Source organism: Vulpes lagopus, chromosome 12 (assembly GCF_018345385.1).
Source record: "Vulpes lagopus strain Blue_001 chromosome 12, ASM1834538v1, whole genome shotgun sequence".
NCBI lineage: Eukaryota > Metazoa > Chordata > Mammalia > Carnivora > Canidae > Vulpes > Vulpes lagopus.
In genome coordinates, this window is record NC_054835.1 from 38,938,561 (window position 1) to 38,964,680 (window position 26,120).

At 47.9% G+C, this 26,120-nt stretch overlaps 1 protein-coding gene and 1 non-coding gene across 4 annotated transcripts; both read right to left on the reverse strand.

Moving 5' to 3' along the window:
* Positions 1 to 26,120, reverse strand: MED24 (mediator complex subunit 24). Of its 3 annotated transcripts, none has more exons than XM_041726653.1 (27): positions 26,045 to 26,120; positions 25,467 to 25,675; positions 25,296 to 25,378; positions 15,394 to 15,432; positions 14,969 to 15,042; positions 14,381 to 14,613; positions 14,180 to 14,236; positions 12,613 to 12,724; positions 12,332 to 12,482; positions 11,906 to 12,019; positions 11,314 to 11,361; positions 10,833 to 10,915; positions 10,477 to 10,563; positions 9,922 to 10,033; positions 9,237 to 9,379; positions 7,746 to 7,783; positions 7,227 to 7,309; positions 6,701 to 6,879; positions 6,488 to 6,587; positions 6,002 to 6,177; positions 3,598 to 3,862; positions 3,079 to 3,260; positions 2,775 to 2,865; positions 2,361 to 2,460; positions 1,187 to 1,267; positions 717 to 865; positions 1 to 550 (listed from the first exon to the last, which is right to left on the reverse strand). In XM_041726653.1, the coding sequence occupies exons 2-27, from the start codon at positions 25,594 to 25,596 to the stop codon at positions 434 to 436; spliced, it is 3,027 nt and encodes a 1,008-aa protein (XP_041582587.1). In that variant the 5' UTR covers positions 25,597 to 25,675; positions 26,045 to 26,120; the 3' UTR covers positions 1 to 433. The 3 variants fall into 3 exon arrangements, with proteins under 3 accessions (XP_041582587.1, XP_041582588.1, XP_041582589.1); XM_041726654.1 differs by having other exon boundaries at positions 25,467 to 25,652; positions 26,045 to 26,083; XM_041726655.1 differs by lacking the exon at positions 14,180 to 14,236 and having other exon boundaries at positions 26,045 to 26,119.
* LOC121474374 lies at positions 7,391 to 7,494 on the reverse strand. The gene has a single exon (XR_005983385.1). It is a non-coding gene; the product is annotated as a small nucleolar RNA SNORD124 (small nucleolar RNA).

Genomic DNA, 26,120 nt, shown 5'->3' on the forward strand with positions numbered 1-26,120 from the left:
GACCCACAAAAGTCTTTATTTACAAATGAGTTGAGGTGAACTTCCCTCGTGTGTTACAAAAAAAACCCAAACAGACACACACACACACACACACACACACACACACACAACTTTGCACCTACAAAGTTCCTCGGAGGTACACGTACTGCTGGAAGAGGGCAAGCAGGGGTGCGGGGTGCTGAGGGCCTGGGCTAAGAGCCAGGCTGCACACATTCTTCAGGTGCTGGCAGTGAGCAGAGGAAATTATGAAAGAAAGAAACTGGGAGACGTCTTAGAGGTCAGATATCAGGATAGGGGAATGATCTGGAAATGACATAGGGCTCTTACATCACATGGATATGAGCAATGATGTCTCATCTTCCTTCACTGTTCCCTTCTGAGGCGCCTGGGGCTGCGTTCCCCCAGATGGCCCCCCGTGGTCACACCAAGCCCCTCAGAGTGCAGCAATGGCCTTGGCGGCCACCTGGCGACCCAGAGACAGGCTGAGGTCCGTGATGGCCAGAACCACCTTGGGGCTGGACATGGCTGATACCTTCACCAGCTCCGATACCTGCCAGACAAATGGCCACTCACTGAGGCTGCTCTGGTCCCGGGGGTAGCCCTCCTACTCTGAGGGCTGTACTTGAACCCCATCTGCGTTAAGACTTGCTGCCCCCATCTGAGCTCCAAGGTGGGGCCAGGGCCAGGCCGGGCCGGGCCTGGGGCAAAACACTCACGGTGGTGAAGGGCATGAACTGCAGGATGCTGCCTCGGCTGCCCTGCTCCAGGCAGTCCACACACTCCTCCATGAACCACTGCACAAACTGAGTGTGCGGGCCAGCGGTGCGCGACCCCAGGATGGAGGAAATGAGCAGGAACAGATTGGCTGTGCAGAAGGAAGAGGGAAACACTCTGTGAGGGGGGATCTGAGAAGAGGAGAGACTGGGAGGTAGTGGCACTGAAAAACAAAAAGAAAGAAGTGCTCAGAGTGCCCCCCAAATGGGGGCGTCAGAAAGAGGAAGTGTGAAAGGAAATCGCGGGACTGGATGGGAGCCTGGAGGTGACAGGAGAGCCAGCAGCTGGGGAGATGGAGGAACGAGATGGGGACACATAACAGGGGTGAAAGGGCACCAGGAGACCCCCCCCCTCCAGCCAGTGAGGCCTCAGCATCCCCATTCCCCAGCCAGAGCACAGTGGAAGGACTCACCCAGGACTCGATTCAGCGGGTCTCTCATGTTAACTGTGTGCAGCTGGGAGGCTGACAGGGAGCTGCTCATGGAGCGGTCAGCTGTGGGGCCAAGTGGAGGGAGCCTGAGGCAGAGGCCCCCTAACCTTTCAAAACCCCCCTTCCCAGGGGACGCCCTCACCCATCAGGCGTGGAGGAAGGCGTGGGGAAGTCCCCAGATCCAGAGTCACAGAGGGGCCCTAAATACAGAGATCTCAGAGGGAGATGAGAGAGAACATTTGGTGAGCACCGCCAGGTGCCAATCTGCTGGCTGCACACAGATCAGGCCACCTGATCCTCACACCCTCACTTCACAAATAAAGACACTAAGACTCAGGGATCCCTGCGTGGTGCAGCAGTTTAGTGCCTGCCTTTGGCCCAGGGCGCAATCCTGGAGACCCGGGATCGAGTCACACGTCGGGGCTCCCGGTGCATGGAGCCTGCTTCTCCCTCTGTCTGTGTCTCTGCCTCTCTCTCTCTCTCTCTATCATAAATAAAAAAAATTAAAAAAAAAAAAGACACTAAGACTCAGATTTGCTGAGTAACCAGCCAAAGGTCATAAGGTTTGTGGGTGGCAGACATAGCACCCTTCCTCTGCCCAAGTGCACAGTTGGTGCCCTAATACCTAAAAGGCCTTAGAGAAACTTCCTAGACTCAAGAGAAACTTCTGGAAACAAGAAAAATTAAATGCCACAGAAGCAGCCCTTGGCAGGGAGCGGTAATGACATCAAGGGGAGCCGGTAGGGGAGGGGTGCTCTTCAGGCAGGAAGAGTGGAGAGCAACCCCAGTCCCAGCCCAGGCCTCAGGGCCTGTTTCAAGGGAAGGAAGACCAGAGCTCGTGAGTCAATGGTATAGACTGTGCCTGAGGTAATGAGCTCACTTGTGATGAGTAAAGGGTAGGGAAGGGACGGTGGTATGTCCGGGGCTGGGCTGGGGTCTGGGCAGAAGAGCTTCAGTCTTCCAGAGAGTCCCCAGCAACCTCTAGTCCGCAGGCAGAAAGCAGAGCAGCAGTGGGGAGCAGAATGGGACAACCCCCCACCACATTCTCTGACAAGCAAAGATGCTGGTGGCCAGGTACTATGCCACGCAGTTTTCCCAGTCAGGAGTGAGTTCCCAGGAAAAGGAGGAGCCTGCCCAGCCCCATCTGAATGCTCACTGGGACTCGAGAGGATGTTGGCATCTTCCTCATTGGAGCTCAGCAGGCGCATCAGCTTTGAGGGCTGCATGTCATCCAAGGGGAAGAGACTGACATAATCCTGGAGGGTGGAAGGGTCACTATTAGCCACCCTGGGCCCCCAAGGTTTCCGTTATCAGGGAAAAGAGTTGGAGCTCATACAGGAGTGAGGAAGACTCAGCTCCCCATAGGCCTCTGCCAGCATCTCAGTAGGGCCAGCCTCCCTCACCCTCCCACAGTCCTAATGAGAGACACCCTCACACGGACACCCCTGCAGATGCTTGGCCAGCCAAGCCCTGACACAGCAACCCAGGGGCAGGACCCGTGCCTCCTACCCCAAAAGCCTCAGTAAATGTCTGCTGAGCACATGAACAAGTGAACAGAGGGGTCCCCTACCTCAATGTCTTCACGATGTCTCTTTTTTTGGCGGGAGGATGCCTGTCCCTTATGGGAGGAATAGGAACTCAGGGCACACCAGACAGCTAGCCTGGCAAAGGGTTCCAGGAGAAGAGGGTAAAGTCAGAGGGCCCCAGAGCAAAGGGTTCCAGGAGAAGAGGGTAAGGTCAGAGGGCCCCAGAGCGGGTTTCTGTGCCTGTGCCCCAGCTGACAGGGCTTCCCCACAGCCCAGCCTCCCTGGGCGGCCCCAGGCAAGGGGCACTCGGCACCGCTATGGGGACTTGGGGTTCCGAGAGAATCCTACTTAGCCAGAGCAGTGCCAGGGGGGTCCATGAGGCTGTGCCACTTGGAGGAATCGGTGAGTAGGCCAGGCAGGATGTGGCCCAGCAGGACCAGGGTCACTTGCTGCATGTCCAGACAGAAGATGGAGTAGAGCAGCTCCACGGCCCGCAGAGTGTGCTCCTTCCGTGTCTCCTTCAACAGCTCCTGGATGAACAGGGAAGGGTTTGGAGCCGAGGGCTCCCGACACAGGGTTCTCTAGGAGGGCACACAGGGGCAGCCACATCAGCCTCTGGCCACTGCTCCTGAGAAGCTGGCTCCCCTCAGAGCCCAGGAGCCCCGAGACCAAGCCCTGCCTCTGTATTTCAAGGAATCTTCTCACAGGACTGATGCAGCCTCTCAGAGAAGCCCCGCCAACCAGGCTATGTACAGGACTCTGGTCCTGGTTGGTATTTTCTCAGCTCTCTCCCAGTCTGAGGGTACCTGCTGCCCCAGCCGAGGACTCGGTGAGCATCTGGCCCCCCAGTTGCCATGCCCTTGGTACCTTAATCAGGTTGTTGCAGAACCAGTAGACGCCTCCCATGTGCAGCAGGGTGTCAAAAATGTGGATGGAGCGACTGTCCACCCATCCTTTCTCCAGCACCTTGGCAAATATGTCCGTCAGCACCTCCTTGATGGGTCGCTTGGGGGGCAGCAGATTCCAGTAGGGCATTGTGTCCACACCCGTGGACGGGAACTTGATCTGGGTAGCTGTCTGCTGCAGCACGTCAGCACACATGTGCTCCAGAATTGAGCTCATGATCACCACCCTGGGGGACGGGGAGAGGACCTCAGGTTCAGGTTCAGGCAACACCAGGTTTAAGAGCAGAACAAACACCCAGGCCAAACTTATCCCAGGACTTGAGTTACGGAAATATTCCTAGGGAATGAACCCCATTCTGTGCTGAGGGAGGAGACAAGAGGAAGTCACAATCTCCTAGCAGACCTGACCCTACTGGTCCTGCTCCTGGCAGGTCTCTCACCTGATGGGCACAAAGCCTAAGGTGGGGGGCAAGTTTGCTCTCCTCCCCCAGGTTATTCCAGTGACATATTCATATTTTCTCTTTTTCTCTGTCTCCAACTTCTCCATCCCTCAAACCTGAGCCCTGCCAATCCCTAGACATAAATAAATACAATCACTTCCCTCTGGGCTGAGTGCTGGGGGGGCGGGGGGGTCCCCGCCCAGCCTTGGCCTCCTCCCAAAGTAAACTGTTACTTCCAGGACAGGGGCCCAAGGGCTGCCCCACAAGACTCTTCCCGGCCTCTGTTAGCTGGGCAAATAGAAGCATATGTCCAGGAATTTTCTAACAGTCTTTGACTGAGTTAGCACTCAGACCCCCATGAGTTACCCGGTGAGTTACCCAGTGAGTTACCCAGGTCTGAGTGCTAACTGTTCCTGGAATGCTGGATGGCTCTTGGAACGTTGCTATGATTCTCAGAGCCACTTCTTTCCACCTGCATAATGTATCCACAGATTTCCCACTATTTCTCACCCAGAGAGGAGTCAGGGTGTTTAGCATGGATTATGTCAGAGCAAATTCTCCATTACTTGTGAAGGAAGGATGTGAGGGAAGAAGAACAGAGAAGGAGGTGAAGAAAAAGGAGATGTGACCTTACAGGCCCTCACCAACCATATCTAGGCACAGCGTTTCCACTTCTCCACTCTAAGGCACCCTGACAGCTACTTGGTGAGTCCTCTCTCCTAGCTTACCGGTCGTGCATGCTCACTTCATAGCAGCACCATTTGCAACAGCTGAGAGGTAGAAGCTACCCAAGTGTCCACTGACCGATGGATAGGTAAACAAAATGTGGCACATACATATGATGGAATTATATTAGTTATATATAACTAATGGAACTAATTAAAATTAGTTATTTTGAAGGGAATTTTGACACAGGCTATGACATGGATGAACCTTGGGGACATTATGCTAAGTGAAATAAGCCAGGCACAAAAAGACAAACACTGTAGGATTCCAGCTACATGGGGTACCTAAAGTAGTCAAATTCATAGAAAGAGAAGGTAGAATGGTGGTTACCAGAAGATATGGAGGGGAAAAGGGGTGAGTTGTTAATGGGTACAAAGTTTCAGATTTACAAGAAGAAAAGATTCTGGATGTCTGTTTCACAACAATGTGAATATCTCATGTTGCTAAATTACATACTTAAAAGCAGTTAAGACAGCCAATTTTATGGGTTTTTTTTTTTTAAGATTTTATTTATTTATTCATGAGAGACAGAGAGAGAGAGAGAGGCAGAGACACAGGCAGAGGGAGAAGCAGGCTCCATGCAGGGAGCCCAATGCGGGACTCGATCCCGGGACCCCAGGATCACGCCCTGGGCCAAAGGCAGGCACTAAACCGCTGGACTACCCAGGCGTCCCTATCTTACTAGAATTTAAAAAAGAAAGTTATTAGATAGGGGAATGACCCAAAACCACTGAACTCAACACAGATGGAAGCTGCCAGGGAGGTCCCCCACAGCTCTGAAAAGCCATGGCAAGAAAATGTTCACAAAAGATAGGCAGTTGGGAGGATAACGAGGGTGCGCAGGCTCAAGGTTCATAGTTCTACAGATGGGTTCCGGGTTATTAGCTACAGCTAATAAACTACTCTGTTCTGCTGGTAAGCTAGTTCTCCAGAACTTGAGCTCTCTAAACACCAGAATCACAGCTATTCAGGGTCTGCGTTTCTGGGACACAGCAGGGGCTGGATCATAAACACTCCTGGCTCAGAGACACACTCTACATGTTGCTGAGTCAGTGCATGAACACGTAAATAAGAATGTGAGTGAGCAAGTGAGCAGCATGTTTGGGAAAGTAAGAGAAGAGGGGGATACTAGTTACTGGAGGTGCCAACTTCTCACAACAGGCCTACAGAGTTCCAGAGGGGAGGGGATGGGTTACTGACCTCTCATTGTAGAACTGCAGGGTGTTCTCACTGTACAGTGGCCCTGCCAGCTGGCGGATCATCTGCAGCGACTTCTCACGCTCATCCAGCCCCAGCATCCGCACGTGGGCCACAAGCCAAGCCACAGCACATACTGCCAGACTGCACACTTTCCCCTTGATATTATCTGTGATTTTCTGGGGAAGGAAAGGGTGACTGAGGCCGCTTTCTTCCCCGCCCTGTCACTTTCCCTGGCCTCTGTGGGCAGCTAAGTGCAGCAGGTGGAGTCTTGGACTGCATCCCCCACCTCTTTTCACCACAAATATGCCTTTCCCAAAGTTACCTGGGTGGGAGGGAGTGGTTAAGCCTATGATTACAAGTAAAATCAACATCCAAACATGAGCTCCTGGATTAAGGGTCTTCTTGTTCTTATAAAGTGTAACAAGCTATCAAACACGGGCTCTGTGTCTCAGGGAAGAGAAAAGGCTGCTGGAAAGGTGGGGCTACCTGGATGGACTCGAAGGCCAGTACCCCATTCTCCCAGGCATTGAGGATCTCCAAGATGGCTGCTGAGATGCTGAGACAGGCTTCGTGCCACTTCATCTGCCTACGAGGTGTAGGGGGGAGAACAATCACCATGGGGGAGTGTGGGATGGGCTGAGGGAGAGGGTCATGGCCTGCCCCCACCACCACTCTTGGGGCAGGCACCCGGCCACTGACACCAGCTTCATCTCCGAGGAGTTGTTGAGCAAGGCCACCAAAGACTCCACTTTGGTAGAGTCAGGCCAGAAGCACGGGTGGTCAGGGTTCAGGATTTTGCCCTCTTCAGGCATGCAAGTCTGCATCCACGTCTCAAAGAAGGGCACCTGTGCTCCTGTGCTTGACTCGGACAGAATCACCTAGTGAAGGAAGGGAGGGAGGGAGGGAGGGTCAGCAGCCAGTGCTCTGTGCCTCAGTTTCCTGCCCCACTGCTGCTTCTTTCCAGCCTGAAGAACTAAAGATGAACTGGTCTCAGGGAGAAAGACAGGGGCTATGCTGCCACCTAGTGGTGGGTGTGGGTGTGGCACTGAAGGATTCCGGAGTAACCAAAGGAGGCGTCTATGGGCCCAGGGGCACCTTCATTCGGCACCCAGCAGAACTAAGCAGCTTGCGGGGTGGGGAGGGGCGGCCAAGTTACTGGTCATTTCCTTCCCCCTCTCCCTGCCCACTTGGTGCCCCTAATCCTGACTGCTCTCCTCTCACTCACCTCTGAACCATAGGTCTGGGCCACGTGGCACAACATGAGGAAGGAGATGTCGAAGAGCAAGGCTCGAACTGAGGCTGCTTTGGCTACGGGGAACAAAAAGCCTGACTCCATAGCCTTGAGCAGGGCCCAGAGCCCTCATCTGGATCGGAAGGGGGGAGTCAGGATTTGCCTCAAGGAAGGTCAGTGATCAAGTGGCTCCTTCAAAGCTCTGAGGCTCAGAATCCTTTTCTTGAGTCTCAATTGGAACATCATCCCTTCCTTGGAATCCAAGACTCCTGATACCCTCCTCCTTCCCAGCACCCAACCAAATCATAAAGAGGGAGGGCAATAGACAGAGGTGGGTTTGGAAGAATTCTTTGCCCAGCATTCCCCTTTCAAGGCTCCCCAAAAGCTTCAGTCAGTCATTGCTCAGGGGAGAAAAGAGCCTCCCCAGGAGAAGCAACGGGCCCTCTGTCTTCCCCTGTTCTCTTCCCCAACCCTTCCACGGTGCTGGGTCCAGGGGGCACAGAGATGACTTACCGAGTTCTTCATTGCCATGTGTCGTGAATTCATTCAAACTGGGGGAGGAACAGAGATAGGTCACAGCAAGCAGGGCAAGGGTTCAGGGGGCTACGCCTGTCCAGAAAGGCAGTCACTAAAGTCTGAATTAAGGGTGAAACTTAAAATGAACACTACCACTACAAAAAGAACTCTTTGTTTTTAAAAGATTTCCAAGGCAGCATGCCTGGCTGGATTGATCATTAGAGCATGTAACTCTTGATCTCAGGGCTTTGAGTTTGAGTTCCACAACAGATGTAGAGATCATTTAAAAATAAAAATCTTGGGCAGCCCAGTGGCTCAGCGGTTTAGCACCGTCTTCAGCTCAGGGCGTGATCCTGGAGACCCAGGACTGAGTCCCATGTCGGGGTCTCTGCATGGAGCCTGCTTCTCCCTCTGCCTATGTCTCTGCCTCTCTCTGTGTGTGTCTCTCTCATGAATAAATAAATCTTTAAAAATAAAAAAAAATAGGGGATCCCTGGGTGGCTCAGTGGTTTGGCACCTGCCTTTGGCCCAGGGCATGATCCTGGGGACCCTGGATCGAGTCCCACGTCGGGCTCCCTGCATGGAGCCTGCTTCTCCCTCCACCTGTGTCTCAGCCTCTTTCTCTGTGTCTCTCATGAATAAATAAATAAAATCTTTAAAAAATAAAAAAAATAAAAATAAAAAAAATAATAAAAATAAATAAAAATCTTGGGGCACCTGGGTGGCTCAATGGTTGAACATCTGCCTTGAGCTCAGGTCATGATCCCATGGTCCCAGGATCGAGCCCTGCATTGGGCTACCCCCTCAGCAGGAAGCCTGCTTCTCCCTCTACCTGCTTATGCAGGTGCACACATGCTCTCTGTCAAACAAAATCTTTAAAAATAAAAATCTTAAGAAAAAAAAAAAATCCGGGATCCCTGGGTGGCGCAGCGGTTTGGCGCCTGCCTTTGGCCCAGGGCGCGGTCCTGGAGACCCAGGATCGAGTCCCACGTCGGGCTCTTGGTGCATGGAGCCTGCTTCTCCCCTCTGCCTGTGTCTCTGCCTCTCTATCTCTGTGTCTCTCGTGAATAAATAAATAAAATCTTTAAAAAAAAAAAGAAAAAAAAAAAAAAAAAGAAAAAAAAAATCCAAGGCCCAGAGAACAGCTCACCGGATGGAACAAAGTTCTATGTATCAAATTCCATGTCAACCAAAGAGTCAACAGTGTTTGAGAGCCCCTTAGTAACAACTGGGTGCACCCGAATCCCTCCACTCCGCCCATTTAGTGCCTCTCATCTCATCAAACACCTCTACTTCATGCTCAGCAGCAGAGAAAAGAGCACTTGACATCCAGAGACCTAGCCCTTTGCTCAGTGTCTTCAACTGGGATGCTCTGGCTTGCCCTAGGCATCTCCAGGGAGACCTAGACCCTGGGGTCTTGCCCCTACTCTGCTACCTCTTCCTTTGGACACGCCTTCCCAACCCAGTAAGGGGCTCACCATTCCTTACTTGATGAATTTCCGGGCAAAGGATTTAAGCTTCCCAGTGGCAGCAGCAGCGGCCAGCAGCAGATCCAGACTCTTCCCAGAGAGCATGTGGCCCAGGACTCCTAGCAGCCCCTCTGGGGACTTGGAGTGGTCTGCATCCATCGTCTAGGGACATAACAGGAAATCAAGTCCTGAAGAAAACCCGAAGACCCCCCACCACCACCAGATACAGCCTAATCAACCAGAGCTTCCTTCTCTGCACGTCTCCATCAAGTGGCATACCACAGCCTGAAATCCAACCTATATCTTTCTGACTCCAATCGGGAAAATCACTCCCCAAATCCATCTTTGCTCTCTGATCCATTCCTCTCAACTAAACTGGGATCATGGCGGTAGGGGTGTGTGTGTGTGTGTGTGTGTGTGTGTGAGAGAGAGTCCCCACTGCTTCTGCAGGAGCAGGTGGAAGCACCTACCACAGTGCCTATCTTCCAAGCAGTGCCCAACAAATGCTAGTTTTCATTGGCAGCTTCCCTGCCTTGCCTGCTTCTCTACTTCCAAAGTAACTACATATAAAAGCCAGAAGAAAAAAAAAAAAAAAAGCCAGAAGACAAAGGGGGCTACAGCCTCAATTTCCTTTATCTGGAAGCAGAGGCAAAAGTGGAAAACAGGAAGAGATGACCCTGGAGACAAGGGAAGAGCATATTCACCTTGAGGATATTTGTGACAGTGGGCTCTGCCCGGAGGATCAGCCCAGGATTGGGCTGGATGTTGGCATTTTCTCCTGATTTCAGCTGGGGTGCATGTTCCCGGTCTGCTGCGCTGTGGCCATAAGCCATTGGCCAAGAGAAGGGAAAAGAAAGAAGTTCCTGATGTGCTCCCTGGTCTAGCACCAGAAGCAGAGGCCCAGAGAAGGTGGGGAGCATAGAAGAACCTCTGCGGTTGGGGTGATGTTCATGCATGCATGTCCACTGGTGTGACTGCTTCAGTTTGTCACTGATCATTACCTCAACTCTGAAAGTTCACTTGAGATTAAAGGAAGATTTAGGATTTTTATTGTGTTCACAGAGGGTGAGAATTTAAGTGCAGCACCCAAGGGTGCAGAACCCTAGTGAGCAGAAACCTGTGTCTGCCACTCCTGGTAAGCCCAGGCATGGCCCCAGGCACCTGCACGGGAAGGGGAGAGGCACCCAGCAGTCCAGCCTGGACAGGAGGAAAGGGGGGCAAGCGGCACGTCAGCCAGGCCGGGGGGAACTCATGCTTACCGCTTGGCCAGAAGGCTGGTCACACTGGCTTCGGACAGAAGCCCCTGCTTGCTACATTCTTGGAGGAGGAATTTTGTACAGTCACAGCTGTGAGGGAAAAAGATCGTGAGGGGCCTGGGCACACAGCAGGGATGACTGAGGGATGGGGACAGTAGGCCTTTGCCTCGTTTCCCCCCTCCTTCAGGATGGCAGATGGGTTCTGGCACCCAGCAACTATGGGGCTGGGGCCTCCTGCCCCTGCTCAGGGGCACGAACCAGGTGACAGTCCCCTGAGATTGGCCTGGCACAGAGGAGCTGGGGAAGAGCCAGAACACCTTCCAGAAGGTAGAGCAAGGGTGAGCTAGGGGAGTTCGTACTTGCAGCGCTGGTCAGCTTTGTCCAGCAAGGGTGTGAGCTTCAGCAGGAACTCAAAAGCACAACTGACATCCTCGGTAAAGTCCTACAAAGAGCCAGAAGCTGCCATCTGCCTTCTAGGTCCTCTACTCCACCCATAGTTTGTGACGCAGGTTTACGAGGACACCCCATTGGACATAAACACCGAAAAGTTGGCCACGCCCACCACTGGCTTCCAGTGACATGACAGGGAGGAGTGTAGAGGACCAATCTCTACACTGGCCCTGGTCACCTTGGGCAACCCTGCATCTCGTGTGGCCTGGCCACCTCTATCTGGAGAATGGGCATGCACACAAGCATGTGCACTTACCTTTCCAGCCTGCCCTCAGGTGCAAGAATGCAAGACTGACCCCTCCCTTGCCCATTTCTCCTTTGCCCTTGTGGAAACAAGGATTCACAAATTCCCATGACCACCTTTCCCCTAATTTCATTTCTTCAACTTACCTTGTCCCCATGACAGTATTTCTTTAACTTCACCAAAACCTGTGGAATCTAGAGAGTGAGGCAAGAGAAAAACATGAAGATCAATTTCTTCTCTCTTTCCCCCAGAACTAAAGGCATCCCTTCCATCTCCCTGTTCTGAGCAGACGCAGGAACCCTTCCACGTTGGAAATGAAAGCACTCTTAGGGCCAAATTAGAAAATTGGCAGGCATCCAAGTGCTTAGTGCCCAATGCCTACAGGACACAGAGACCCCTCACTTCTGCTGTCTCCACAAGGAATTGCCATAAGCAAAGGGAATCCTGATTCAAGGACCGGGGCCACTGCTCTGGCTCCTATAACTGCCCCGCGCCAATCTTGCTGATGACTGAGCTAAACGGCACCTGTGTGCTAAGAGATGGCACACGCCTGCCAAGTAGGCTAAATATAGCCCCAGGACTTTCAGAGAAAAGACTCGATGGGAACTTGCACCGGGGAACCTGGCAAGCTGCAGCCAACACCAGCGGGGAGAAATGCTGGACAAAGATCCTGGGTGTTGCTGCTTTTCCTGAGAGCCATTTCTAGACTTGGCTCTGTTGCTCCCATGTGCCAGGTACCTTAAGGAAGGTGAATGCTGTCCACTTGAGCTCCTCCGTACCCTCGGGAGACTCGATGAGCCCCACAAAGCAAGCTTTCCAGATCTCCAGGACAAAAAGTGGGGTGGGAATATGCTGTAGGATGATCCGAAAGTGAAGACTAAGAGGGTGTCCATCCCCCTTCATCTTCTGAAGGTCCCAGGGTTTGGGGGGATGGTAGGGGCCAGTCAGGCAAGCTCAGAGACTGTGCAGGACAGGTGCTTCACCACTCCAATGTGAGAACAGGGACGTCAGGTGAAATGGCACCACCGTGCACGACAAGGATCTGATTGCCACCATGGATCAGGAGAAATCCCCTTCCTCCCAAGAAGTACCAGAAGAATCCTCCCCACTGCCCCAAGTGGCCAGGCCACCATGTTGACGGAGAAGCAGCCCTGGGCCACCCACCTGCATGCGCTTCACCATCATCAACTGTTCCACCAGGGGCTGGGTCTCGCCTGTCAGGTTCATGGTGCCCTCGAGCAGGACCACGGCATGAACTGTGGGGTAGCCGGTCTTGTGCAGCTGCTCCGAGTGTACAGCCAGCATTGTGGGGATGCTGAAGGGAACGGGTACACAGAGAGGGGGCAGGTGAGAGCAGGTAAATGGAGGCCAGGGGCCACATCTCCCCACCAACACCCAGGGCCTTTCCTCTCTCCCTCCACCCCAATCAGCCTGGGGCCCAGTACCTCCTAATGAGCGTGCCACACTGCTCAGCCTGGCTCCGGAGCTGGGGGTTGCTGAGACTGGCCAGGATCTCCCCGAGCTTCAAGAGAGAATGCTCAATGGCAGTCCAGGAGGCTGGTGGAGAAAAGGACATGCAGACATACGATGGCAAACAGAGAGGAAGACACTGGCCCTGAGCTCCTCAACTGGCCTCTCTGGGCCCTCAAAAGCACACATGGAGGTTTCCCCTGAGGATGACATGGAGGCCAGGGGCCTGAGGGCAGCATGCACGGTTTCTAGAAGGGGGATGGGGAGGTGAGCACCAACAGTGAAGGCCCTAGAAACTATCCCCAGAGGCCTGCCTCCTAGGGTTTCATGTAGCTGACTTTAGAGCCTAACACAGATATGGCTTAACATGGGCAGTGGCAGGGAGAGGCACAGCGGGGCTGGAGTCCAGCAGCTAGAACAGGGAGACAGCCACAAATCGCCTTAGAAGCAGCCAGCCTTGCAAGCGGCCACCACTATATAGGGCTAAGTTAGATTCCCAACCGGCCTCCCGGGTTCACCACTGCCTTGCCCTGTTGAGGCCTCTGCTCTCACTGCCCTCCCTCTCTGCAGTTGCCCACACTCATCACCACCTCACAAACTCACTCTCCTCAAGCCTTTGTTCAAGCCCAGATCCTTCCTTCGACAACTCACCCAACTGGTCCAACCCACTGACCTCTTCTCCTAAATGCTTGTTTCACGGTCTATACCACATTATTTTGCACTTAATTAAGAGTCACTTATCCTAGTTACAACTCCAGAGGATCAAATGATGAATACTGGTACCAACTAGCCTGTTAACCTCCATGTGGCATGGGGAAAAAAACAAAAAGGTAACACCTAAGATCCATTAAAATTAAGTTAAATATTCATTCACTTTTCAGCCACTAAAACCTTTGTCAAGGGCTCAAGATAGGTAAGACACTATCAACATAGTCCATTTTTATGGAGGGATCATCTCTCTGGACTTTTGACAGGTAACAAAACATACTTTAAGAAGTAACAAATATACAAATCCTATAATAAATTCTCCAAACAGGTCCTGAAGACCTGGGTGTAATCCATTCTAGCAATCTTGCTGCTGGAGAGTAAGAGAACCTTAGGTGGCCTCAAGCTACTACACGACTGTGGCCTTGGGCCCCATGTCCAGAAACACTACAGTTTCCCCTCCTATCAGGTGATCTGTCTCCTCTCAGACTCTGGAGAGTTCCAATATTTAACATCTGCACCTGAGTCAAGAGGTGTATGATACAACAGGCCTGATAGCAGACAGGTACCATGTTTAAAGGGACATGTTAGGCAACACTCAAACAACAAGAGGCATTTGTTTTCAGATGAGTAGTGTGGAGACAAACACAAGGATGGATGGTGTGCTTCTCTTGTCCTCTAATTTCTTCCATGTATATTACATACTGGTCTTGCTCCCCACTAGCATGTATGCTTTTTGAGGGCAGGGACCCTGCCACATGCTCCTTTGGTAGCCCCCCACCCCCCGCCCCCAGCACCTGGCACAGTGCTGGGCATACAATAATGCTCAGTAAATACCTGTTGGTTGATTGGCTCGGGTGCCACCCTGCCCAAGTCCCTGGGATGTATGCAATGCTTATGGGGAGAAAAAAAAGGAAGTGGGATGATTTCAGATCCTCCTGGAAAGAAGTGGGATGGCATCCTGCCTCTCCCCTCTCAATTAAAGAACCGGCTATGGGAACAGTGGCAGGTGGGGCTCAGGGGAACCAGGGGACATACAGGCCTCCTCTAGTTTGGCGATGTGGAGCAGGGCCCGGTTCTTGGTGCTGCTGAGGGTCTTCTCCAGGCGTAGCAGGCACATGGCAAGCTGCTTCTCCCCAGCGGCTGGAGTGCCGGCCTCCAGCCCCTCCCGGAGCCGCTCCGCAGAGGCTGCAGTGCAGCGCAGCAGCCAGTGGAGGGCGCTGAGAAGGGCCCGGCACAGCCCGATGCACTCCTCTGCTTTGCCATGACAGCTACCGGGAAAGGATGCAAAATCTGTCTTGGCTCCAAGGGCTGAAATATTACCCACATCAATGTTCCCCAGAGTGCCTGGCACACCCCTACTAGGGAAGAGAGCTGGGAAGCTAGCAAAGTCCTAGGGAAGACAGCCCCGTCGACTTCCACCGGACACGATTTCAAATGAGCCACTCCAGAGAAGAGGCTTTTTGTCCTAAGGGGCTAAGTAGAGAAGGATGGGGATGGGTGGGTGCAGAAGAGCAGATGGGAAGAAGAAGTGCAGGAACCCACTGGGTTGGTGTCAGTCTATGGGCTAAGGAGCTTCTCTTTTACACTAAGATAATGCTGGAAGCTTATGAGCCCTGCCATTACCTCAGTCGGTCACAAAACATGTCCATGATATCCAGCAAAGCCTGGACACACAAGTCCCGGGAAAAGTCATCAAACTGTGGAAAGAACAGTAATGATGCTACAGAACATCCCAGTAGACCGCTGGTCTCACATGTGAGGCAGATGGCATATTCAGGATGCCTGCTCTTCTTTCCTCCTACCTCAGGTTTCAGACCCGGCATTCTTTCAACACTGAAAATTGGCTCCTAATTGCCATCCCCCCACTTCCCAGGATCCTCCCTCCTTCCAATGGAACACAGCAAGGCCAGCTACAGGCATCATGTGCTGCCTGTCCAGCCTCAGAGTTCCTACGATCAGAACAGTTGAGGAGGTCAGGTCCCATCCATCACTAATATCTCCCTAACCCCCTGCCCTCCACCTAGCTTGTTTTATGGCTCTGGTCATACCTTACTGATTGCCGTGAGGACAGAGGAGTAGGACACCATCTGGAGGGAAAGAAGAAAAGACAAAGTTCAGACAACTAGTGTCACACAGCTGGACAGGACCTAATACTGACACTTCGCGTTTCTCCAGCTCTCCGAAAACCTCAACCCTCTCAAGAGGCCTTCACCAACCATTAAAAGAAGAGGCATTGTCCCCATTCCTGCATCTATCAGATCACTGTAAATGACATCATCAGCATATGCCCACTGAGAAGATGAGGGTGGGCGTTCAAAGGTGCCGTGCTCCATGTTCACATGCTACTCATTGTCCACTATGTACAAGGTTAAAATGACTGCTGGGAGGCAGAAGAATGGACAGGAATGAGGTTATGTTACTTTACTCCTACAGCTTCTATAAAGAGCACTTTTATTTGCACAAGAACTGGAGATGAACATTCCCTGCAATGAACAGGTAGCACTTGCACCTTGAAACAAGTAGGAAATTTCATTACATACAATTCTTACTAAATTTCTAGGACTTACTCCCCAGGACTCCTCCAGGACACCTTTGATCAACCCCAACCTCCTGCCAAAGCTAAAATTCTTCCCTGTGTGCTCCAAGTAATTCCCTTATGTACCCATTATGACACAGTGGGTGCCTGTTGCCCCCACAAAATTAGGGGTTCCTTGAGGTCAAGGATGGTTTTACTCAGGGATCACCATGAACTCACAGAGAATGTTTGCAGAATGAGGAAGTAAAAACACACCCCTGGATGAGCATTTCTCACAGTCACTTCCAAGGTTGCACTGTCCCATAGGGAAGCCACTAGCCACACGAGGCTGTTTAAATTTAAATTAGGTAAAATTAACAATTCAGGTCCTTATCAGACTAGCTACATTGCAAGCGCTCAACAGCCACATGTGGTTGGTGGCTACTGTACTGGACAGCACAGAAATAGATCATTTCTGTTATTGCAGCAATTTCTATTGTATGATATTCCAAAGATTCGCCAAGTTGTTAAGAAATTTTACACACACACACACACACACACACACACACACACACACACGGCTTCTGTGTGATAGGAATTTGAGAAACCCTGGAATAAATAAAGAACTTTCTTCACTATAGGGTATCTCTGAATCATAATATGCTTATATGCATTGAGAACCTTTAAGATAAATGGAAACAAAAGTAACCAATACTTTCCAAGCTTATTTGACTAAGGGAAATCCTCCCTGAACTGTGAGCTCCCTAAGAAAAGAAATGCTGGTGAATTTATATCTGAACCTAGCTGGGGCCTAGGACATAGTAGGTCCTCATTAAGTTTTTACTGCTTTTGGGATGCCTGGACGGCTCAACAGTTGGGCGCCTGTCTTTGGCCCAGGGTGTGATCCTGAAGTCCCTGGATCGAGTCCCATATTGGGCTCCCTGTATGGAGCCTGCTTCTCCCTCTGCCTGTATCTCTGCCTCTCTTTCTCTCTGTCTCTTGTGAATAAATAAAATCTTAAAAAAAAAAAAAAAAAGTTTGGGGATCCCTGGGTGGCTCAGCAGTTTAGCGCCTTAGGCCCAGGGCATGATCTTGGAGTCCCAGGATCGAGTCCCACATCAGGCTCCCTGCATGGAGCCTGCTTCTCCCTCTGCCTCTCTCTCTCTGTGTGTCTCTCATGAATAAATAAATAAAATATTTTAAAAATAAATAAATAAATGAATAAAATAGTGTTTATTGCTTTGGATTGATGAATTCTAGGATTGAGCATTCTGAAAAAATTATAAAGTAAATCTCTATTAGTAAAACCTGTTCATCACCATAAGACTGGAGATGTAATTCAAAAGAAATAACATATCCTGAATGAGATGAAAACCTACAGAAAGTCTTTTAAGTTATATTAAAAAATAATTACAGCATGCTGATAAAATATGAATAATACTTTAGAAAGTAGTTACAATTATATACTCAAAATCAATGGCAAAATATACCAAAATAAAAAAGCAGAATACAATGATAGAAACTGTCAGGATAATCACCTGCCTCATGAGTTGTCTTTCCTAGAGAAATCAAAATTTGCAAAGATTTAAGAAAGTGAAGTGAGCTTCAATGGCCTTAGTATGATGGATTTTACATGCATGATAATGCCTTCTGTGTATAATTTCTCCAGCATGTGAACAGAATGCTCTCTGTTCAGACACCTCTAACTAGTATTCTTGAATAAACAAGAGCAAAACACACAGAGGACTTAAATACACAATTAGTGTTTAGCGCCACTCTCAGCAAGATGTTCTGTGAAGCCATAGCTGGTGTCTGATGGTGATCAGAAAGTTGGGAGCCTGCCTGGGCAGGATGACCATAACGTTCCAGGCGAGTGTTTGTTTATTTATAACTGATGTCCCCATAGCAAGAGCTTGGCAGAGAACTGAACCTTGTTGGATACCAACCTGAAGGGGGAGCTGGATGTTCCCACTGAAACTGACCCCAAATTACCAGAAAAGAAATCCCTCTAATTCTGTATGTTCAGAGGGGTGGTGTATGTTCCAATGTATTTATGGTCTCCAAATTCAGAATTCTGTCCAGTAAGTTTCTGCTAACAGTATCAATAAAGCAATGCTACTCTTGAGACCTAAAAATACTTTCCACAAGACGAACTAGTTTTCATAGCAGGATTTAACCTATTCTACTCTAGATTTATCTACCAATCTAGAAGTTCTAAGCTACCAAGCCCCTGAGGTTGGGGACTCTCTATGTGGCCCACTGCACACCTGGCTAGCCTGGATGGACCTGCAGCTGCTCTCTCCTCTCCTCTGTTTTCTTTTCTTTCTTTTTTTTTTCTCCTCTGTTTTCCATATTCAACACCCCCAACTACTCCTAAGTGTCTTCCATGTGCACAGACTGGACTGAAAAGCCTCTAGACTCTGAAGGAAGAATCAATGACTAATAGCACTTTACAAGTACTGAAGCTCCTGCATATGCATTTATTTCTCTGTTACTTCAGCCTTGCTCTCTCTCTTACTTTCTCAGTAGTGTTTACACAACTCGAGATTCTTCTATCTTTAAGAGAACTTCCTGCAGACCCCCCATTTCCAATTAACCACCACGCTCTCTCTCATGCTCTCCACAGACATGCATCCTGTGCACTCACTGTCTCTACCTCCCCATCTTCCGTGCTTAATTCAACTCACTCCCATCACTTGTGTCCTGACCACTGCAGGAATCTCCTCAGTAAGCTCATCAACAAACTGGTTGTTAAACCCCATGAGAGCTCTGTGAGATTCTCAGTTCCTATCTCACGGACCTCTCAGCAGCACCCAACACCAGGAAACACTTTCTCACTTTTCAGCCCTCTCCTCCCTTGGCTGTTCTCGATACCACTCTCTTGCTTTTCTTTCTTTCTTTTTTTTTAAGATTTATTTATTTATTCATGATAGACAGAGGGAGAGAGAGGGGCAGAGACACAGGCAGAGAGAGAAGCAGGCTCCATGCCAGGAGTCCGACGCGGGACTCGATCCCGGGACTCCAGGATCGCGCCCTGGGCCAAAGGCAGGCGCTAAACCGCTGAGCCACCCAGTGATCCCCCTTTCTTGCTTTTCTTCCCTCCTCACTGGCATCTTCTTTTCAGACTCTTATGAGGAATCTTTTTCCTATGTATGTTCCATTGGTTCCTTGGGAATTTGGCTTGGGTCACTTTTTTTTCTTTTTTAAGATTTTTATTTATTTATTCATGAGAGACACACACAGAGAGAGAGACAGGGACACAGGCAGAAGGAGAAGCACGCTCCATGCAGGGAGCCTGAGGTGAGACTCAATCCCGGGTCTCCAGGATCACGCCCTGGGCCGAACATAGCGCTAAACCTCTGGGCCACCGGGGCTGCCTTTGGGTCACTTTTTTTTTGCTCACTCTCTACCCTCTCTGGGAACTGTCATCCATGCCCACAGCTTCAATTAATTACCATCTACAGTTGACAACTCCAAAATCAACAGTGCCAGTCTAGGCTTCTTCTCTTAAGTTCTGGAAATGGATGTTCAACTGCCTATATTTGGAAGGCAGCTATGCTAACCACTATACCACCAATGCTCAACTGCCTATATTTGATAGCCCACACAGGCACCTTACTTAACAAGGCCAAAATCGAGGGCACCTGGGTGGCTCTATTGGTTGAGCATCTGACTCCTGATTTCAGCTCAGGTCATGATCTCATGGTCATGGAATCAGACCCTGCATCAGGCTCAGTGAGGAGTCTGCTTGAGATTTTCTCCCTCCTTCTCCATCTGCCCCTCCCCCCTGTTCATGCTCTAGGTCTGTCTCTAAAATAAATAAATAACTCTTTAAAAATACATATATATTTTTTAAAAAGAAGGCCCAGAGCACCTGGGTGGTACAGTTGGTTGAGTGTCCAACTCTTGGTTTCAGCTGAGGTCATGATCTCAGGGTCATAAAATTGAGTCCTGCCTGTGTCAGGCTCTGCTTTTGGCACAGAGTCAACTTAGAACCCCTTCTCCCTCTGCCCCTCCCCACTATGCTTGTTCTCTCTCTCTCAAATAATAAATCTTAAAAAAAAAAAAAAAAAGCCCTTCCCGCAAAAAAAAAAAAAAAAAAAAGCCCAAAATCAATGTCTTCTCCACCCCTCAGCAGCACCACAACCCTAACAATGGCCCTACTCTACCCTCACTGTCTCCTTATGATCCCATCAACCATCTAGTTGTCCAAACCAGAAACCTAGGTAGTAGCCATGATTTCTTCCTCTCTCTCATGCCCTCATTCAGATAATTACTGAACCTTCTCATTTGCCACCTCCTAAATGGTTCTTGAACTCATCATCTCTGCTGCCACTTCCCATGCTTATGCTAACATCATCTCTTACCTGTATTACTGCAATACCCTAAATCAGGAGTTGGAAAACCATGGCTCACAAGCCAAAACAGACTTATCATCTTTTTTGTATATAAAGTTTCATCAGAACACAGGCATGTCCATTTACTTATATACCATCTATATCTGCTTTCAAGCTATAATGATAGAATAATGGTGACAGAGACCACACGGCCTGCAAAATGGAAAGTACTTACTATCTAGTCCTTGGCAAAAAAAAAAAAAAAAAAGCCTGGACGCCAGGTGGGCTCAGTGGAAGAGTATGTAACTCTTCATCTCAGGATCGTGAGTTTGAGCCCCAAGTTGGGTGTAGACTTTATATAAATACATAAATAAATACATACAATTTAAATATATATATATACCTAACTAAATGGTCTCCTACCTCCTTCTAACTAAAACTACAACCAGAGTGATCCTTCTAAAATTAATCCACAAATTCCCCAAATCCACAAAGTCAAGGAAATCCCTATCAAAATACAATCAGATTTTTTTTTTTTAAAAGAGTTTAACAAGTTGATTTTAAAACCTGGAAAAGAAAATGCCTGAAAACAGCCAAGAAATTTTTGAAAAATAAAACAACTAAGGGAAGACTTGTCTAAACATGCATCAAACACTAGAAAAGTATAGTAATTAAAACAGTAAAGTAAAAAAAAAAAAAAAAAGTAAAGTCCTATTACAAGAAAAAACAAATATATCAATGAACTAAACTATCAAGAAAGAGAACTTTGTCTGTAAGAGAATTTAGGATATGACAATAAATGGCCTATTCAATAAAGGCAGTTGAGCCAACTGTTCATCTATTTAGAAAAATAAATAAATTTGGATCTTTTCCTCACACCACAATAAATTCTAAATGGATTAAACAAAATAAATACAAAACATAAAAGTGAAAGTGAAGTGTTGGCAGAAATTGGAGAAGAATATATTTTGGTCCTTGGAGCAGAGAAGCCCTTAAGCAAGACAAAAGCCATACAGGAAAAAACGGTTAAATCTGACAACAAAAACATTAAAAACTTCTGCATATAAGAAAATAAAACCAAAAAGTCAAAAAAAAAAAAAAAAAAAAAAGAGCGATAGTAAATGCCAAACATAAATAACAGGGCAGCCCCAGTGGCTCAGCAGTTTAGCACCGCCTTCAGCCCAGGGTCTGATCCTGGAGACCTGGGATACAGTCCCACGTTGGGCTCCCTGCATGGAGCCTGCTTCTCCCTCTGCCTGTGTCTCTGCCTCTCTCTCTCCCTGTGTCTCTCATGAATAAATAAATAAAATCTTAAAAAAAAAAAAAAACATAAATAACAGATAAGGATTACAAGATCAATTATATTAAGACACTTAAAAATCAGTAAGAATTTTTCTTGGGGTTCTGTGGTAGTGGTTGCACAACTCTGAATACACTATAATTCAGTAAATTGTATACTTTTAGAGGGTAAATTGTATAGTATGTGATTTATATCTCAATAAAGCTTTTACAATAAAAAACAAAAAAACGGGCAAACGATATGTATAAGCAATTCCCAAAAGATATACAAAAAGCCAATAAACATATAAAAAAAAGTTCAAAATCACAATTACAGAAACACAAATTATAACGTGATGTAATTTTTGCTTTCTAGAAAGGAATTTTAAAAAATTCTATTCAACATCAGAAAGGTGTTGGGAAACACTTTCAAACACTATGCAAGGGGTGTAAATTAATAACCATCCTTTCTGGAGGGTAATTTGCAGGATCTACTGCAATTGAATATGTGGGAATTTATCCTTCCTTCCTTCCTTCCTTCCTTCCTTCCTTCCTTCCTTCCTTCCTTCCTTCCTATATTTATTTTAGAGAAAGTGGAGGGGTTGGGGAGGGAAAGAGAATCGTAAGCAGGTTCTGTGTTGGGCATGGACAGACCAACCCAGGCACCCTGAATATGTGGGAATTCTTTAAACTAGCAATTCCATTTCTAGTGGAAAAATCTTTCTATCTATCCTAAGAAACATTCCTAGAAGTGCAGACAAGTATAAGATTATTTAATGAAGGATGCCTGGGTGGCTCACTTGGTTAAGCATCTATCTGACTTCGGCTCAGGTCATGATCTCAGGGTCCTGGAAATGAATCCCACATCAGGCTCCCCACTCTGCAGGGAGTGTACTTGTCCCTCTGCCTCTCCTCCTGCTTATGCTCTTGCACACTCTCTCCAATAATTTTTTTTAAAGAAAGTTCAATGAAACATTGAGTATAACAGTAAAAAATTAGAAACCTGTATTACAGTACATATAGAACATTTTGCAGGAAATAAAAAGAATAAGGTAGATGAATATGTGCTCACATGGAAAGCAGACATAAGCCAAGAAGAAAAAGGAGTACAAGAACTACATGCCACCTGAGGGATACTACTCAATTTTAAGATTTTATTTATTTATCCATGAGAGACACAGAGACACACAGAGAGAGAGAGAGAGAGAAAGAGAGAGAGAGAGAGAAAGAGAGAGAGGCAGAGACACAGGCAGAGGGAGAAGCAGGCTCCACGCAGAGAGCCTGATGAGGGACTCGATCCGTGCTCTCCAGTATCACACCCCGGGCTGACGGCGGCGCTAAACGGCTGAGCCATCCGGGCTGCCCAACTTTAAACTCTTTACATGGTTACTCGGTACCCTTGGATAAAGTCCAAATTCTTCAGCATCACCCACAGGTCCTTTATGCTTTCCCTTATCTCTCTCTAAATCCATCTCCTTCCTTTTCTTTTTTTTTTTAAGATTTTATTTATTCATTCATGAGAGACACAGAGAGAGAGAGAGAGAGAGAGAGGCAGGCAGAGACACAGGCAGAGTGAGAAGCAGGCTCCATGCTGGGAGCCCAATGTGGGAATCGATCCCAGGACTCCAAGATTACTCCAAGCCGCCAAGCCACCGAGGGATCCCAATCCATCTTCTTCCTGACGTGCTAGCCCAACAATTCTCAAAATATGGTCCAGGAACCCCGGGAATCTGTGAGGTTAAAACTATTTTTTAAATATTGCTAAGAGGGGATCCCTGGGTGGCGCAGAGGTTTAGCGCCTGCCTTTGGCCCAGGGTGCGATCCTGGAGACCCGCGATCGAGGCCCACGTGGGGCTCCCGGTGCATGGAGCCTGCTTCTCCCTCTGCCTGTGTCTCTGCCTCTCTCTCTCTCTCTGTGACTATCATACATAAATTTAAAAAAATAAAAATATAAAAATATATATATATAAAAAAATAAATAAATAAATAAAATAAATATTGCTAAGATTGGGGATCCCTGGGTGGCTCAGTGGTTGAGCATCTGCCTCCAGCTTAGAGTGTGATCCCAGGGTCCAGGGATGGAGTCCTGCATCAGGCTCCCCACTAGGAGCCTGCTTCTCCCTCTGCCTGTGTCTCTGCCTGCCTCTCTCTCTCTCTCTCTCTGTCTCTATGAATAAATAAATCTTAAAAAAAAAAAAAAAAAGCATTGCTAAGATGTTATTTGCCTTTTCTACTCTCATTCTCCCACAACTTTATGTGGAACATCCCAAGGCTCCATGACATGTGAATCATATAATTAAATGTGTCAACAATTGGAATATCTGTGTAACCCAGTAACAGATATTTTCCACATGACCACTTCGTGATATTATAAAATCATGCATGAGTAAAAGATCTGTTCAAAATGCAAGAGAGAGACCAATGGATTTCAATGTAACAGAGTATAAGAAGTTCATTGAGTGGAGCTTGGCTCCAACTGAACCAGAGCATGAGACTCTTGATCTCAGAGTAGTGAGTGAGTTCAAGCCCCACATTGGATGAAGAGCTTACTTAAAAAATAATTAACTTTTTTTAAAGCTCATTTATGTGGTTTCACATCACCTGTTGAATTTTTGGTGTCAATGAATATCCAGTTATTTGAAAAGCTTATTAACATTCTCTGCCCTGGGCAGCCCTGGTGGTGCAGCGGTTTAGCACCACCTGCAGCCCGGGGTGTGATCCTGGAGACCTGGGATCGGGTCTCAAGTCGGGCTCCCTGCATGGAGCTTGCTTCTCCCTCTGCCTGTGTCTCTGCCTCTCTCTCTCTGTGTCTTTCATGAATAAATAAATAAAATCTTAAAAAAAAAAATTCTCTGCCCTTTTCAAACTAAATGTCTGATGTGTAAGGCCAGATTTTCTTCATAAACTTCAACCAAAATAGCCTACTGCAACAATTGAATGCAGAGGCAGATATGAAAATTCAGCTGTCTTCTATTAAACCATTAAAGAGATTTGCAAAAACGTAAAACAATGCCACTTTCCTCACTAGCTTTTTTGTTTTGGAAAATATGGTTTCCATTAAAATGTTATTTATATTAATGTGTAATATAACAGGCTTTATTTAACAGACTTTACTTTTTATTACTTTTAAATAAGTTCATAATTATTCTTTAAATTTCTCAGTTTTCATTTCTAAAATGGTAAATATGGATAGACGTAATACATATAAACAAAAGCTTTGTGGGAGTCTCAACAGTTTTTAAGAAAATAAAAGGGTCCTGAGACCAAAACTACTGCTCTACCCATATAAATTTTTTTCGGTTCCTAAACAACATGTGATTTTTGCCTCCCAGCCTCTAAATATGCTTTTCTTTCTGCTTAGTACACTCTCACCAATATGCCTGGCTAACTCCTATTAACAATAAGATCTTGGTTTAAACATCACTTTCTCCAGAAAGCCTTTCCTGATTGCTTAGCTGAATTCCATGCCTCTCTCACATACTCCCCTAGTACTGTCTTAACCTTCGTCATAAACCCATCCTGTGACTGCTTATGTCTGTTATTACTCACTAAATTCCTTGTGTACTGGGATCAGGTCTTGTTCACAGCTATATCCCCAGGGCCTATACCACTATCTGACACACTTATGAATATTTATTGATAGAATAAATTCATGTAACATTCATCACAACCAATGAAGTATTATTACTTTCACAAAAAAACTGAGGCTCAGAGAAGTGTTGTGTTGAAACAAATCCACCTAGAAAGCGAGAGCTGACGATTGTACTCCAAGTCTTTTACCTCCAAATCCTCACTCTCTGGAATAGATGGGGCAGTTTACCTGGGAACTAATGGCATACTTCAGGTAGGACAGGATGAGAGGATTGGGGGAAGGTCCAATCATGGCCTGCTCCAGTAGTGCTTCTGCAAGGGGAATAACAAAGCAAGACTGAGTGGTTATAATTTTTATGGGTTTAGCCCTCCCATCTTTCCTTCCTACTCCACTTGAGACCTGCTAGGTTGAGGATGTCCCAGGTGGCTCCTTTGGGAAAGAATTTCTTCATGTTGATTGCCCACTGGTAGTCACTCCATCGCTCTTTCCAGGCTTGCAAAATGGCTTGCTTCAAGTTCACTACCTTCATGATTTCACTCGGAGAAGGGGCCGATGGCAGTCAGCTTTGAGGTGGGAGAAACTGAGCTAAGAGAAGGGGAGAGGAGATTCTGAAGGAAAGAACAGAGAAGGGCCAGGTTGAATGAAACGGATACGGGAAGATTTAAGGGAGGCAGAGGAACTACAAAGAAAAAATGGGGAAGAGGACAAGGAAGAGATTCTCTCAGGTTCCTCCCTCCTGAATCATCCTTCCTTAAACTGGAGCACTAAGAAAAGGGTGTCAAAGGGACTTAATATAAAGAGTAAAGAGGGTGGCAAGGGGTTAAGCCAATACGAATGCCTAATTACGCCCTCAGCTCTGGCTGCGTCCCTCAGCCCCTATCACCCCAAACCCACAGTTTTTCCTCCACCTCCCCCAACCTTGAAACTATAATTCCCTATTTCCTTTTCATCCACCACCTCCCCAATTTTATGCCTACCGTACAAGCTAGTTCTACATCCTAGGTGTCGCCATCTTGGCACTTATCAAAGAGCTTAACTTCTATTGGCTGAGAG